This window comes from Palaemon carinicauda, chromosome 32, assembly GCF_036898095.1.
Source record: "Palaemon carinicauda isolate YSFRI2023 chromosome 32, ASM3689809v2, whole genome shotgun sequence".
Classification (NCBI taxonomy): domain Eukaryota; kingdom Metazoa; phylum Arthropoda; class Malacostraca; order Decapoda; family Palaemonidae; genus Palaemon; species Palaemon carinicauda.
This window is the reverse complement of record NC_090756.1, coordinates 85,265,219-85,282,718: the sequence shown is the minus strand read 5'-3', so window position 1 is coordinate 85,282,718 and position 17,500 is coordinate 85,265,219. Positions and strand designations below refer to the sequence as shown.

The following is a 17,500-nucleotide window of genomic DNA, read 5'->3' as shown; positions in this document are numbered from 1 at the left end:
CCACCTTCGTAAAAATCCCCCCTCTTCCCATCTGTATTGCCAACGATAGACAGAGCTACGAGAGATTCCGAGATTATAGGCAATGCTGCTAGGAGTTTGTCGACACATCGACATCACGATAATTATTCCTCTCAGTGTTGTCTTTTGAATTCGGCGGCGATTCACCTCCTCTTCTTGCCTTCGTCTGCGATTCATTAAAGGGTAGTTTTATCTTCGCCACCAGGTGCTTTATGTCACTTTATGCTGAACTCTGTTTTCCACAATATCTTGTGTATCTTATATAGTCATATGCAGTTTCTCGAAATTCCAGGAGGGATCTGTACATTGCTAGCAAACGATTATATGGTACCAAAAAAAAAAAAAAAATACTGATATACATATGATTCGGCAACTTTGTTAAAGAATAGTTGTTACCTTTGTCAAAAATATAGATTATTATAATACAGTAACTAATAAAAATATTTGTTACCTTGGTAAAGATACAATTTTAGTCCACAAACAGGAATTCCTGGTACGTACACGTATCACGGTTTCGTACACACACACACACACACACACATATATATACATATATATATATATATATATATATATATATATATATATATATATATATATATATATATATATATATATATATATATATATATATATATATATATATATATATATATATATATATATATATATATATATATATATATATATATTTATTTATTTTATTAGATGCCCATAGATTCTTTATTTTAGCATTTAGGCTTATATATTTTATTAGGTGCCCAAAAATGATTTATTTCCTAAATGTTTTTTAAAATGTTTTTTAAAATGCAAATGTTCTAGTCTCTTCTATTACATATTACTTGCGTACTAACTGCTTTTCGTGCACAAAACTTTTCCAAGACAATTTTACTCCTCTGAAGGGGCCAGTTTCAAACAGCTTTAAATTGAATTAAATAAGGAGTTTGGTCTGGACATGGCAAAACGTTCTGTTTGAGCTCCAATTTATTTCTCTTTAACCTACGCCAAACAAGGATGTTAACGGCGATAAATATCATCACTGTAACGCTGATCACTGCTAGTAACACGTAGAATCGATGTTCTGCATAAGTCGGTGTCGGGTGGTCAATCTCGGTCAATTTCATCAACCGCTTAGCCACACGTGCATTGTATAGGAGAGGTAAAGATGGAATTGTTGTCGACCACGTGAAGTTGGCGAAGTAAGCTCGTTCTCTGATGATAGTCAGAGAACTATGTAATTCGGGGACGTACCGATACAACCATCTGCTGCAACGAAGATTTGGGAATAGGACGTGGATCCGTCCGGGCATGATACATTGAAGCCGGCCTTGTCGTATCGTATCCACGAGCCGTTGTTCAGTCTGCAATTGAACTTATTATCGTCAAAGGGATAAAGCTTTTCCAGACAATTTTCATGTGTATGGGAGAGAGCACCGTCTAGCACTATACCTAACTCGCATGAATCCATTGAGTTTTTATGGAATTCAAAGGAGTCAGCTGTACATATTTTTTTATCCATTGCGTCTGAACAGTGAGATAATTGATTTAAGTCTTTAATGACCGTATATGTTTCCTTGTCTCGGGAAATCAATACGTGTCCTGTCAAACTGGATATTACTGGATTTGAGTGATTCGTCATGAAAGTCGGAAATGGTGATATCCTGTAAGATTGCCAGGCATCGGAAGAACCAAAGGGAGTTGTAATCATAATCCAATGATTTTCAACGCTTACTGTAATTAGGCTGTAATAAAATTCTAACCTATGTGCGTCTCACAAAGGAACATAACATAATTTCTCCCGTCCGTTCTCCACAATTAACGTTAAGTCTCTTATTGGCAACAAATGCAGTGACAGTACACCTTTAGTCACTAACGTGATAGCTTCCACATAGTCTTTTGATTTCTCAGTGAGATGTGCAATTCTATTATTTATGTGATCTATTTTTTAATCATAATACGTTAACGTTGCCAACAAATCTTGTACTTCCATAATCTGACTGATATTACTAGAATGTTCATTTACCAAACTCATAATTTGAGTGATTGAAGTTAATGGATTATTTAGTTCTGACATAATCAATTCATTTTCATGAGTCAAAAATCTTAAGACGATTAGAAATTCCAAAGCCTAAACTTGCAATAGAACCAAAGATGTTTAGTGCAGCAAAAATAAACGGGTTACGTTTCTCAAGATTATCGTGTCCTACTGTCCACATCAAAAGGTCACGAGCCAAAGATTTTGCCTCGTAAGTCTTATTTTGCAAGTCGTCGGATAGCATCTCTGCAACTTTTAGAGTCGATACAAGCAAACTCTCTGTATTAAAAGGAAAGTGTCTTCTATGCATTTCATTTAATGAAACAGCAAACCTTGAAATGGCGCTCTTTAAGCTAGTGACGTCAATCTCTGGGAGAAAAATTGCTTGCATACACAGTTCAACAACTACGTTACTTGATGTAATAAAAACGTCTTCTTGTCTTTCAGCTATGGTGCCATATTTAAAACCTATACTTTTAGATTTAGAGCTCATCCCACACGAGAAAATGTCTGAGCGAACAATATCACTCCTAACAATAAAAACTTCATCTTGGAAAGCTGTAATGAGAAAAATATATGTAATTACTCCTGTATTAAGAAGAAAAAACTTTTAACATATAATGTTCACAAAAATGAAAAAAAAAAAAATCTTTCCCTCACTTCTTTCCCTCTTTTTTTAATTTCTTATGTCAGCCAATGGTACGATTCTCTCATCAGTGGGTTGGGATACGTTTTGAACTCTAAACCTATGGGCCGTTAATGTTTCCAAAATGTTAAATGGGCCTTCAAACTTAGGTGTTAGTTTATAATTGAGTCCTTTACGTACATTCACCTATATGTATACATTATCACCCACGGTATATGTTTTAGTTGGCTTCGCTATTTTATCATGATTCCTTTTCATTATAATTTATGATTCTTCTAAATTCTTTCGAAGGATATAAAAACGACTTTTGCTTGCATTTATACATTTTTTTAAAGGATATGATAGATTAATTGTAGGCGTTAATACATGGAAAGGCGTTCTAACTGGGGTACGATACAATGCCTTGTGCAGTGACATTTTAATTGATATATGATATGAATGATTCAGAGTACTCAGTACCGCAGGTATTGCAATATCCCAGTTGGGGTCTGATCCCCTTAGTGTTACTCTTAATATATTTAAAACCTTCCTATTTGCTCTTTCCACTTGCCGATTCGACTCTGGGTGATATATCATGGTATTTATTTTCTTTATGCCAAGAAATTCACACAATGAGGTAAGGAAATGATTATTAAATTCCCCACCCGAGTCTGAGATTATCATATGTGGAATTCCATGTTTACAAATGTAACACTCGTAAAACTTCCTAGCGCATTCAATCGCAGTTTTAGTTTTAAGCGCTATTAGTTCTATATATCGAGTTAAAGCATCTACAATTACTAAGAGGTGCTTATTTCCTCTGTCTGACTCGTAAAATCCTGTTAATAAATCTAAATGTATCCTTTCAAAGGGTTGATTGGGCACGGAATAAGCCCCTAGGCTGACAGATGTTTTCGTATGCCCTTTGTTTTCCTGACATGTGCGACAATTAGTTATGTGTTTTTTTATATCTGTAAGTAACGTATGCCAATAAAAAAATGATTTGGCTTTCTGTAACATTAATGAGAACCCCGGGTGTCCATCCAATGGATTTGCAACCAATTTAGGACAGTGGAAATAAGTGAGATTGGTACCACTACCTGGTCGTTAGTTACATGCGGTGTATTGCGGGTTTTCCTTGTCACGGTTCTACACAGAATATTGTTTTTGATTATAAAAGTTTGCTGCTTATACTTTATATATTCCTTTTCCTTATGATTGCTTTTCAAAGCATTTATAATTTTTTCTAATTTCCGATCTTTTCTTTGCTCAGTCTGTAATAATTCAGCACTCCAGCCCAGATCTTCTTGTTCAGATATCGTTTTAACAATAGGCATGGATGTAGATATATCTATTAATTCAGCTAAAGGCTACGGACAAGATGACACGTGGTTGCTCGATAATGCATCAGCAAAGATATTTGCTTTCCCAGGTAAATACCCGATTCTTGCGCCAAAGTCTTGAATGATCAAATGCCACCGAGTTCGTTTGGGGCTGTGGCTGAATCCTTTAAAGAAATCGGTTAGTGGTTTATGATCAGTAAGAACCTTAACGGGATAACCGTATACTATGAACTTAAAATGCACTAGTGAATTAACAATAGCTAGCCCTTCCTTGTCTATTACAGCATACTTACTTTCGGAAGTTCTCAGTTTTCGAGAATAAAAAGCTATCGGGGAAAATTTTTTTTAATATTGCTGAAGCAATACCCCACCTATTCCTAAGTATGAGGCATCTGTTGCAATAAAGAATTCGTTACCGAAGTCAGGAAATTTTAAGATAGGAGAACTACACAGTTCATCTTTCAAGGTATTAAATACCTGTTGATGCTGCTCAGACCATATGAAATCTACGCCCTTCTTCGTAGGATCAGTTAAGGGAGTGGCTATTATTGAATAATTGCGTATAAAACGCCTGTAATATCCACTACAACCCAGAAATTGCTGTATTCCCTTCACATTAGTAGGTATCGGGAAGTTACGGATAGCCGACACCTTATCATGGACTAGTTTAAGACCTTGGCTTGGCACTGTAAAATCCAAATAGACTAATTCTGATTTGAAAAATTCACACTTACTAATCTTTACCCTTAAGTTATGTTGTCTCTGTAGTACTAGTTCTAATTTACGTAGATGTTCTTCTAACGTGTTGGAAAAGATTACAAGGTCGTCAATATAGGCATGCAATATATCCCCTAGCAAGTCTCCAAACATTATGTTAATCATTCTTGTAAATGTTATGGGACCACAACGTAAACCAAAAGGCATCCGTAAAAATTCATGATGTACCCTGGCTGTGCTGAAGGCTGTGTATGGGATACTATTTTCTTCTAATGATATCTGGTGAAAGCCTTTAAGTAAGTCCAAACTGGTAAAATATTTATTCTGACCTAACAAAGATAAAATATCGTCAGTACATGGCACTGGGAATCGATCAGGGATTGTCTCCCCATTTAGGCGACGGAAGTCTACGCAGATACGCCATGTTCGATCTTTTTTCAGTACAACTATTAATGGAAAATTATAAGGGCTGTTTGATTTCCTAATGACTCCTGCTTCTAGCATTTTACCTACTTCATCATTTATTTCATTCTGGAATTTCATAGGGAGTCTGTACGAGGGTACATAGATAATTTTCTGCTTGTCCTTTAACCTTATTTGATGCTCGATCACATCTGTTTTTCCTAAGGATCCATCCGTAGTGGAAAAAACATCATGATATTCAGTAAAAAGTCCAAAAATTTTCTGCTGAATTTTTTCTTCTTGAATATCTTTATTGATTTTATTTTTAATAGATTGCAAAAGGGATTCATCCGCAACTGATTGAGCGTGATTGATTTCAGCAACGGTAAGAATACGATGTTTATAAACTTCTACATCCAAGATATGTTGATTTTTGTGAATTACTAAAGTGGTATTTAAATGGTTACCGACTTCAATATTACATTGTTAATGTGAGCCTACTGTATATATAGCTTGTGTGACAGACAATCCGTTAGTTTTCAAAGTGTCGGAAAGGATTAATATTTCAGATCGCTGTAATGTTTTCTTTACTTGCACTATTAAATTAGAAGATACGTTCGGCTCGATAGATTGCGTGTAAGATGATATTACGGGTGAACGAGAATTCTGTTGGGTTGCGTATATTATTTCTGTATTAGTGAGACAAGTTATTGGTTCTTCAACGTACGTCACTGTTTTATTTGTCATCTCCTTTTTATCCAAAACTGATTTTAAGGTATTAGAAGACTTATAGAATTTTCCTTTGATATACACGCCGTGCTTGGCAGGGGGTAAGATAATGTTTTGATTGCCCATTGATGGGTATCCTATAATAACAGCTGGATACATATCAATGTTTTGTACAACAACAAATGTATCGGCAAACGTGCGCTTACCGACCTTAAACTGAACATGAGTTACGCCTATTACATTTAATTCATCATTTCCTGTACCCGAGAGCCTTACTCCGGACTTTTCTATTAGGAAGTTCGAAAACAACAAATGATGTGTCCTCAAATCCATGATATTATGTGGACTACCAGAGTAAAAAAATAATGTAAAGGATCGGTGTTCTAAATTTACAGCATACAATGTTGGTCGTTACTCATTTTGGCTTATTATTGTATGAATTCGTTGCAAATCTACGGGAGCATGCACTGATTTATTTAATTCGGCTGTGTGTTTCATAGGAAAATTTATTGCCTCACAATGATCTGATAAAACATTAAATTGATTATTCAATACTACTGATGTTGACATGAATGACCTTGACCCAACATCACTCTCTTCTCCACTGGAGTTAATTATGTGGTATTTGCTTTGCTCTGCACATTCTGAAAATTAGTCTGACCTTGCGAGTTCTGGTTTGACGACCCAGGATCAGCGTTATTCGAAGAACTGTTTGTTTGTTTTTGATTTTGAACTACATTGACGTTTGGCTGTTTCTTCTTATTGAAATGAGGATTTTTCTTTTTATTTCCATATGGGACTGACTGTGGAATTGACTGTGTATTTCTAGGATTCTGTTGTGTCTTACGTGAGTAGCACTGACTATATGAATGAGTCGAACTATTATGTAACGAACAGAATCTCGTTCTGCAGTCCGTAATCAAGTGACCTTGACGTTTGCAATTATAACACGTCATTCCTGCAACTTGCCTATTATTAACTACGTTTACTTGTTGTGGTTTTGTTTAATTTTTTGCAAAAACTTGTAGAAACACGGGATCAAGATCAGGACACTTAGACATGTGTTTCTTTATCTGTTTATATACATCCAATTCCGTACTTGCTGGCGTTAACTTTTTTATCAAAACACCGCACTAAAGCTTCAGGCAACATAAGTGTCATGCAAGTTAAATACATTAATCGTAAGAAATCCTTCACGGAGATGTTATCTCTAGTAACCCAAGTGGAATTACCTGAAATATCTTGATATTCGTTAAGCCTATCGGCTATGAGAGCTGCTCTTTCAATTTCATTAACCCTGGAACGGTATGGTGGGTCGTTCGCGACCCCGAGCGTCAAAAAAAAAAAGAGGTTTTTCTCACGTGACTCACCCCCGTGACTGAATTTGTGGGTGATCGACCTGCAGTAGGTGTCTCGCCTACACGCTCTAGTAGTGTCCAGATGTGCATTGCTGTAGCTGTACTCCTTCCTCCCTTTCTGAGACGCATCGGGGTCGAGCGCGACCGAGTCTACCCTTCTAAGGTAATTTGCATAATTATCAAAGTTATTACGTATTATGAAATTGTGGTAGAATGGTGCAACTTGTATAGGTTATCAGTTGTGGAAATTCTTGGTGGATTGTTTGGCTACCATGTGCTTGATTTTTTTTTTAGTTAAAATGTCGTTCATCACCACGAGGACCATTTTACCGCGAGTGTCCCTTTTTCATCTTTTTTCATTTTTTTGCCAAGTCATTTTTCCGTAAGATATTGCCAAATAGTGTCGTAAAACCTTTGCTTTTTTAGTGTTGGAAAGTGTGTCTAGATGATCTGGCTACCCATGCGTGACTTTGTTTTTGTCAGGTACGACATAGTTATTGGTATATTGGGTATTTAACTGCGGTTGCCAATTTCTGTTTTTTTTTTTTTCAATATTTGTAAAAATTTACTACGTAGTAAGGAATTGCCTTATATTATTGATTTTTTTTTTCATGTTTATGTGTTAGAAAGTGTGCCTTGATGGTTGGGCTAACACGTGCATGTCTTTTTTTTTATCTGAGATGCCGTATATTAGAATGTTGGGCCTTTTACCGCGAGTGCCCCTTTTTAATTTTTTTTCATTTTTTGCCAAGTAATTTTTCCGTAAGATATTGCCAAATAGTGTCGTAAAACTTTTGCTTTTTTAGTGTTGGAAAGTGTGTCTAGATGATCTGGCTACCCATGCGTGACTTTGTTTTTGTCAGATACGACGTAGTTATTGGTATATTGGGTATTTAACTGCGGTTGCCAATTTCTGTTTCTTTTCAATATTTGTAAAAATTTACTACGTAGTAAGGAATTGCCGTATATTATTGATTTTTTTTTCATGTTTATGTGTTAGAAAGTGTGCCTTGATGGTTGGGCTAACACGTGCATGTCTTTTTTTTTTTTTATTTGAGATGCTGTATATTAGAATGTTGGGCATTTTTCCGCGAGTGCCCCTTTTTATTTGTTTTGCATTTCTTTGCTTAGTCATGATACCGTAAGGAATTGGCAAGTAGGGCCTATTTTTTTTTAGCAAGATATAGCGTATATATAGGTATGTGTTCGATTTTCCTGTGATTGCCATTTTTTTGTTTTTTCCCATTTCTTTCAAAATTACTACGTACTAAGGAACTATCACAGAGTAATGATTCATTTAGATGTTTATTTGTCGGAAAATGTGCCTTGATGGTTTGCCTAGTACGTGGCTGAAATTTTTTTTTCTGAAATGCCGTATATTAGAATGTTGGCCATTTTTCCGCGAGTGCCCCTTTTTACTTGTTTTGCATTTTTTGCTTAGTCATGTTACCGTAAGGAACTGGCAAGTAGTGTCGCAAAACTTGTATTTTTATAGTGTTGGAAAGTGTTTCTAGATGATCTGGCTACCCATGCCTATCTTTATTTTTAGCCAGATATGGCGTATATATAGGTATGTGTTCGATTTTCCTGCGATTGCCACTTTTTCGTTTTTTCCCATTTTTTTCAAAATTACTACGTACTAAGTAACTATCATAGAGTAATGATTCCTCTAGATGTTTATTTGTCGGAAAATTTTGTTTACTTCTTTTTTGATTGAATATCATCAAATTTTTTTAGCTAAAATATTATATTGTTTTACATTTTTTTTTTTTTCGATTTTATTTCCCTTCAAAAAATTTTTTTGGGGTCAGAATTTTAATTTTATAGTCGTAAAATAATCGACAATTATCCAGCAACCCACCATACAATTTTTATGCATATCCAAGAATAATTAGATTAGTAAATAACACCTTGAAATTGACATACCCTTCCTACATTTCAAGTGGCAGATTAGGGAGTCTGAGTCAGTGTGGTTGGCGGCCATTTTGTGGACATATCCGAAGTGTAAGTTGCCCTATCTATATATATTCTGGTTCCCTATAGAATTTGTGATATTTTGTTATATTTTTACCTGCATAAATATCATATTATATATTAAATATATGTATTTTTTTACGAAATTTCTAAGTACTCAAAAAATTACCTTTAGATATGGCCCCTGATATAAATGTAATTTGCAAAATAATGAAGATTTTTTTTTTACATATTTCTATTTTAGGATAACATATGTTTATTCCCTAAAAAAAATAGCCACTTCCTATTTCATTTGGGTACCCAAAAAAATTCATGAAATTTGGACAAATTGTTTTGGCCAAAAAAAGTTACCCTTTTTTTCTCATTTCAGATCTTCACCTCCATGGGTCTGACTTCATCCAAAATACATCAAGATGTGTCCTAAACATTCAAGAATCAATTCCTAAAAGGATTTGTGTATATATGTATAAATTTTTTTTATGAATTTTTATGTAAGGTCTTTTTTTCTACTCGATTTTTTAAAAATATTTATAATAAATAGTTTTTCTGCAGATGAGTAGTATTTATCTTTACAGTTGTTTTAAGCATTCATTGAAGTTTTTTTTGGCAAAAGAAAAAAGGAGGTTACTGCAAAAACTGATTTTTCAAGAATTTATTTTGGCGTCGGGGTCGCGCGCGTCTGAGTATACCCTTAAAGGGGTGTCCGAGGAGCGTACCTATCCAGGGTTAAGCTGAGTCATAGTGGCTTGATTAAGTGTATTTCTTAATGTTAAAACTACATCTAAGGCTTCCTCACCTCCATAGACCGTACGTAGTCTAACTTTGAAATCATCCCAGGTAACTGCTTCTTGGAATGAAACACCCCTCAAACACGCACTCGCATCTCCTTTAGAAAAGTCTATAAAACTTTAGCTTCTTGTAATTGTACAAATGGGTCTATAATCTGTTTAGCATTTAAATGGGCATCGTCAGATGAAATCCATGACTCCACATTCTGAGGCAAGAACCCATTAACCCGACCTTGAAAAGGAAGGATTGCCAAGCGAGCATTTACTAGGGTCACAATGGGAGGGGGGTTACCATGTCCTGGGGTTGGGTTACTTGGTCCAGGGGTGGGGCTCATAAGGGGCGTCATGTTTACTGTATTTCTTTTTTTATCTCTACGACTCCTTGCAATCCTATCAAAATATCTATATGGATACAGACGTCCACTGTGTAAACGCATAAGCACTGAATGATAAAGATTATAACAAAATCCCCAAAACAATGATAATAATACAAAGATATTTCCCGAGAACTTCTGAAAGAAAACGTAATACAAAGATATTTCCCGAGAACTTCTGAAAGAAAACGGAATTAGCACAGAGAGAAAAAAAAATTCTAGACGATAATTCGAAGTTGAATACAGTTTCCTTATATGAAAGAAAATTAAAGATTAGCAAACAACTCACCCCAGCAATAATGGACGATTGACTCGTGATAACTACACTTCACTGTCTAAAACTCAAATGAATAAAGAAAATGTACTTAGCTTCGGTTTATATGGGCGTAGGGTGATGTCGTCATGTCCTCTCTCTCTCACTGGATTGTTTCTTCTTATTGATGTTTGGGTGGACGTTTTCGGTCCGATTTCCGTTGAATGTAGTGCTTCCTGGATATGTTTCTTCAATGTTTAGTAAACGTTGAATGTCAGTCCTTGGTTTTCTTAGGATGTTGATTGAAGATCCAGTTCCTCAGTTTGTATAACATTTATTTGTTGGTATTAAATATTTTCATTTCTTCGGTGGACTATGATACTTAGTCAAAATTGTAGATTCATTACTGTTGATTTCTTGAAGATCTTTCTCTGGTTCTTAGAGCTTTATTCGCTGGTTCTTGAAGATCTTTCTCTGGTTCTTAGAGTTTTATTCGCTAGTTCTTGAAGATCTTTCTCTGGTTCTTAGAGTTTTACCGCTGGTTCTTGAAGATCTTTCTCTGGTTTTTAGAGTTTTACCGCTGCCACCATTTATTGGTGTGCTACTGTTGTTAACACACATTTGGGTTCCCTTCAAATGTCATCTTCAATGTGTTAAAGATTAGATTTGGTATGTTATATCTTCAAGTAAAGTCTAAGTAAGTTAACTTTAAAATAGTTTATTCTATAAAAACAGTATTGACATCTCCATCACAGGAGTATAGATGGTTTGGTCGGATGACCATTCCGTATGACATCTCAAAATGAACAGCTACAAATATCCACATTCTTGTTAAAGTTTACATAGTTATCTCAGCACTTTATGGAATTATAGTAAACACAACATTAATATCGGAAGGTACTTGGTTCCGTTCTCATAGACATCTCTTTTTCACGGGCTTGGTTGTGTCACTTCATGAAAAATGTTACATTGCTGGGGTTTGGCATTCGCATCCTGCTTATGATATGACTATGGCATTTCTCACACTTCTCTTACTTCCACAGTGACCTGTAGGTCATGTGTTTTAAACAAGTAATATCTATATATTACATATGTCTAGTTTATCATTATTATTATCATTATTATTATTCTTATTATTATTATCCTTATTATTAATATTATTATTATTATTAATATTATTATTATTATTATTATTATTGGCTAATATGCTGTCTCCTTCTCATGAAAAAATTCTCAAATCAAAGGAACGCTGACTATTAAGCCAAGCTGACACTTGCACGAATCTGTGGCACACATTGGCATTACTTGAGTCTTGCCAGTGAGTAAACTAGTCATAGAATGTTGTGAGGTGTATGCAAACCCTTCAAGCCTGCGTGGCATGTGATGACGAGAATTTTGAAATGTTAAAATTTTGGTTATGAAAAAATTTTGCGACCGGGACGTGAACTATGCGCAAACTATTCGTGAACTCGTCATGACCTTGTCGGGACAATAGGGGAGGATGGGTGCTAGTGTGCGGCAGAGCGTGCCAATATGCGCGCGTCGCAGCGTGGCTGTTCCTTTCCACGGACATGGTCATGTGTACTTCACGCATTGATGGCACAAGGAGTTCACAAATAGTTTACGCACTTCAAGAACTGTTTGCGCATGGCACGAGCAGTTCACGAACAGTTCACAAGCAGATCAAGACTACTCCATGACAGTGGCACTTGCGTCAGGAGGGGGTATATATATAGGGCTTCCTGGACACAGCTCGCCATTCCAGAGATCACCAGCGAAAAGTAAACATGACTAAAACATAGCTGACATGAGGAAAAGGAAAGCAGAGAAGGCCAGAAGTCGACAGGCCAGAAGCAGATAACGCTCAGAGAGATAATTCTCCTCATTCATCTATATTAAGTTTCGATGTGATCCTGGAGACGCCACAAGATCCAATCGAAAGCCAGAGACAGCCATGCATTGATTACAAGGGTAACAGAAAGCAGAAGAAGCGGGTCCGGGTGTCCAAGAAAGAAATCCCTGAATACTGCTGGACAGCATAGGCTAAGTTAAAGTTGGCCGAGCTTGTGAAGGAGAACCCCCAGCTGTATGAGAAGCAGGAATGGCTCAACGTGGCGGCCAAGAACAGCCGGTGGGACCGAGTCAGAGAGCAGCTGGAGCCTCCTGCTGCTGGTGCCTAATGCAAGAAGCATTATGAGAACTTGAGAACCAGGGTGGGGAAGATTATGAAGAAGGAAAAGAAGAGTGGAGCTGGCCAGCCCCAAAGGAGTGCCCATGATGACCAGATCATGGAGACCTGGAGTTCCCTGATACAACACATCATCCGGGGAAAGACAGTCCCCAGTGAGCAGTTTGCTATCCCAGAGTCAGCTGCAGTGACCATCAGCGACGATGACAATGATGAAGTGAGGTCCACAGATTCCCAGAGCCAAGCATCTGCTAGCAACAGGAAGTGCAAGGGCAAGGGGAAGCAGTCCAGGCCACCAACAACACAGACAGCCACCATAACCGCCGACACCTGGGTGACCCCGAGCGATCTCAGTATTGTAGTGAAAAAGGTGAGAATCCCAATGTTTACATGCAGATGGTATTTCAGTTTCATCCATTGGTTTTGACATGGCATGTGCAATATGTTGCTTTGAAATGCTGTAATAAATTGTTACAATGATTGTATATTTCATATCCTCTTCAAAGCAGATTCCTTGGTGGCCACCCACTCGTACAACGGCCAACACAAGATCGTACATGATTTTGCATGTCTGCTGGAAGGCCCCATGCAGGCCATCGCGGAGGACTCCTGGCATGAATTCCAGATAGACTTCCTCAACTTTGTACACCACTACAGGCAGCGGCGTCAGCTCTTCCAGCAGCCACATCACCAACCACTCATGACCTGGCCAGGCCCACAGCAGCAGCAACCTTGGCAGCCCCCTCAGCAGTAGCAGTTCTGGCATCAACCTCAATCAGCCTCCTTGCAGGCACCACCAGAGCAGCAGCAGCAGCAGTGTCAGCATATAACCTCCAGCCAGTCAGCCATCACCTCTAACCTGGATGTCCTCCCAGTCACCACACTCCTCCTGGCCCTGTACCATGGAGTGGCAACCAGGGATGCCACCTGCACCGTCAGCCACCCTTGTCCAGGCTCCTTCACCAACACCTTTGGTGTTATCGCTGTCAGCCACCTTTGAGACACCTGTGACACCACTCAGCTTCCCGGTCCTGACACTGGGGTCTGTCGACAGCAACCTAGAAGAGGGCATTTCACTCTCAACCCTCTACTCCTTCATGGAACTCAACATACCACCAGTCCATTGGGTATCCCCACGCAGAGGTACCAGAACCAGCGAGGACACTGACTGAGAGATTTTAGAAAGTGAGAGACTTTTGGGAGTCAGAGCCATTGAGCACTTCTAAATATTTGTAAATAGTTGGACTATGATACTTGTACATATTTGTTGTTTGCTGTTTTCATATAAATAAATTGTTTTCTTATTTCAAAACACTTGTTTTTCTCTTTAACCTTAAAATAAAGTGAAAGAAAAATGGAAAAAAATAAATAAACGAAAAAGAAACCAAAAAATAAAGGGCAAGGAAAAAACAAACGAAAAATAAACGTTTCTTTTATTTCAAAATGGAACAACTGTAGATGTAGCTCATGGAGCTGCTACCATTCTTTCTTGCCAAGGGACAGCACCAGCTGGGGACATGTTGTAATGTGACAGGTAGTCTCGCTGATTCTTAGCATCCTTTTGGGATTGATGGACGTTTAGAGGCAGCAGCCCCTGCAGGTGTCAGTCATTCCTCCATCCACCAGGGATCAGATCATATGTGTCCAGATCTTCCCGGTCCACTTCTGAAATTGCGTGTGGGTATCTGATGAGGATGTGGTTGTGCAGGACACAGGCACATAGGGGGATCAGGTTGATGGTGTCGGGGTGCTGATGCATCGTCGTCAAGAAGCAATGGAACCTTTGACACAAAATTACAAAGGCATTCTCCACGACATGTCGGGCACGAGACAACCTGTAGCTGTATATGCGTTCTCGTAGGACCTGTGACCGATGGGAGAATGGTTTCATCATCCAGGTTCAGGGAGAAAGGGCATCATCCCCTACGAAGTGTTAGGGCACTGGCTGGTCATCTTTAAGGAGTGGCTCTGGTTGAGGCACTCCAGTTCTGTTCTCTTCAACAGCATCATGCAGGGAACAGTTACTCCATGTTCCTCCATCCGACACACTATCCTCTGCCCAACACCCACATAGAGGAACTTGTAGGTAGCATCTGCCACTGCCATGAGTATAATGCTGTGGAAGCCCTTGAAGCTGTAGTAGTAAGAGCCAGCATTGGGTGGTTTCATCATGGCGATGTTCTTGCCGTCCACAGCCCCCAGACAGTTTTGGTAATTCCTTCTGGAGCTGAACCTGGCAGCAACTTCCTTCCACTCCTCTTCAGTTTTGGGGCAGCGCAGCACTTCGTCCTTGTAGACCGCGATGATGGCTTTAAACACCTCAGCTATGAACTTGCAGATGGTACTTGCTTCAACCCTGAAGCTGTACCGCAGAATTGGATAGGAATTTCCAGTGGCTAAAAAGCAGAGGGTAACAGCCAGCTTGAGTCTGGAGGCGAGGGGTTAACTTCTCAACCATCTTTTGGAACAGGTCAGCTGTGATTCTGAGGTAATTTTTGTAGCCCCTTTGATCTTCCTTGTGGAGCTCAGTCAGCAGACTCATACTGTCCAAACTCGTGCCTTCTGGTCAACCATTCCCTGACCCACACTTTCCTTTGTGTCTTTCTTCGAGGTGGGGTTGCCTTTTCTTGCTGTTCCGCCTCTGCTAGCCTTTTCTGCCTTTCTTCAACAATGGCTAGAGCTGCTGCGAGGTATAAGCATCTTCTCTTCTCTGCAATGATTGTGTCTCTGACATTAAGCATGTTGTCTCATCCAAAGCCAATCAAAAAATTACCAGGGGTTGGAGAGGCCCTGTTTTTATATGGCGTGGCCAACTCGACTTGACACCGCAAACTCGTCATGTCAATGCGGGAAGTGCGCAAACTATGTGCAAACTATGCATGAACTCGTCGTGTCAGTTTGTGTCAATGTGGACACTGATGGGCACGTTTTCGTGAACTATTCATGAACTCGTCATGAACTCATCGTGAACTATGCGTGAACTAGTTGTGAACAGTGTTGATGCCTCCCAGTTCATGCCGCGAAATGGCATGACTTGCCTCGACAAATTAGTGCCCAGATGTCGTGCAAGTGTCAGCCTGGCATAAGCAATTGGCAAGGTTTGTGTCACGAGGAAGATATATCTTATCAACATAATCTTTAAGTATTATTTTTTTATAATTGAATAGCAAAAAAGTTTCGAAATTTGGTGGTCCTGGTTGAGGAGGAAAATAAGAATTTACTATGAAGAACAAATTTCATTCCATTTCTTTTATAAAATATGATGGGAAGATGATTGAAAGTAATAGAAAACCAAGTACAATAAGAAGAAACTAGGATTCTTTCCAGATAAGGCACAACTTTTTAATAATTTACCAAGAAAGATTGTTCAAGATTCAATCTGATCTTTGATTATTTCTTCTTCTTAGTTTAGTTATTATTATTGATGGTAAAATGTTATCGAGGCTTTCTTCCAAAGACGTCTGTGACATGCCACCCCAAGAAAAAATTCAAGTCTTCCTTTATAGTTTATTATGATACAGATTCCCACTTTCGGATACAAGGGGCAATAAAGATGGGTCCAAATTGAAATAATATCGTAAAGGAAACTTTCACATTTACAAAATGATAAGGAGTTAGTGAGATAAGGACATACCCTTTCGCATTTCAGCAGAGTTACAGCTCCAAACTGCGGAATTTCTGCTCCACACAATACACTCTAGATCAGTGGTTCCCAACCTTCTTCCATTGGTGACACCATTTTAGCTTCACCATACTTTTTGCGACCCCACTCAAATATCAAGGATATATACTTTTAATTCTAATGAAAAGATATAATTCATTATGGTATAATGTTTATCATTGAATAGCAAAAACCAAAAATGCACTTATATATATATATATATATATATATATATATATATATATATATATATATATATATATATATATATATATATACATATATATATATATATATATATATATATATATATATATATATATATATATATATATATATATATGTATATATATATATATATATATATATATATATATATATATATATATATATATATATATATATATATATATATATATATATATATATATGTATATATATAATTTCTTTATATAACTCACACTGCATAATAGAATGTTATTGAAGTGAGTACCACAAGCATTACCTTGCTAATAAACAGTGATGTTCTTCACGTGTTGGTTGGAACTGCTTTTCCATCACCAGTACCTCAATGTTGTTTACGATACAGCACAACATTGTTCATCTTCAGCATGGAGATTAGTTCTCAGCTTCGACTTTATTAAAAGTAAAGATGAAGAGGTCATTTCCCACATACAGTATGTCGAAGAAGAGAGCATGACATTTTATGCATACCTTCAGCCAAATTTGGATGTCAAAGTAACTGCTTTACCAAAACTTCATCTGTTAGGGAATCACAGTCAGCTTTGCCAATGTAAGATCTAATAACGTCAATGAATTCCTGTTGATATCTTTCAGGAACGTTTTTAATTGTTGCATCAAATTGTTTATTTGAGGTAAGGTATGGGATAACTGAGGCTTTTCTGTAAAATATTGGCTAAATTCCTCTTTTAAGGTCTCCAAAAAGTAAGATCAGTAAACTTTGAGAACTGTGTTTGAATGGAATATCAGTATCATTTTCTTCAACAAATGCATTAATGTGGGAAATGTAAAAAT

The 17,500-nt window shown here is 37.5% G+C and overlaps 1 protein-coding gene across 1 annotated transcript; it reads right to left on the bottom strand.

Moving 5' to 3' along the window:
- Positions 1–14,727: 14,727 nt before the first annotated feature.
- LOC137625685 (uncharacterized) lies at positions 14,728–15,545 on the bottom strand. The gene is made up of 2 exons (XM_068356596.1): positions 15,349–15,545; positions 14,728–15,232 (listed from the first exon to the last, which is right to left on the bottom strand). The coding sequence occupies exons 1-2, from the start codon at positions 15,543–15,545 to the stop codon at positions 14,728–14,730; spliced, it is 702 nt and encodes a 233-aa protein (XP_068212697.1).
- Positions 15,546–17,500: the final 1,955 nt, after the last annotated feature.

What these genes read in the sequence shown, in the direction of transcription:
- LOC137625685 (XM_068356596.1), bottom strand. Translation starts at nt 15,545, where the DNA reads ATGCTTAATGTCAGAGACACAATCATTGCAGAGAAGAGAAGATGCTTA. An exon ending in AGAAGGCACGAGTTTGGACA is followed by an intron (nt 15,233 to 15,348) that starts GTATGAGTCTGC and finishes CCTCGCCTCCAG; the next exon opens with ACTCAAGCTGGCTGTTACCC.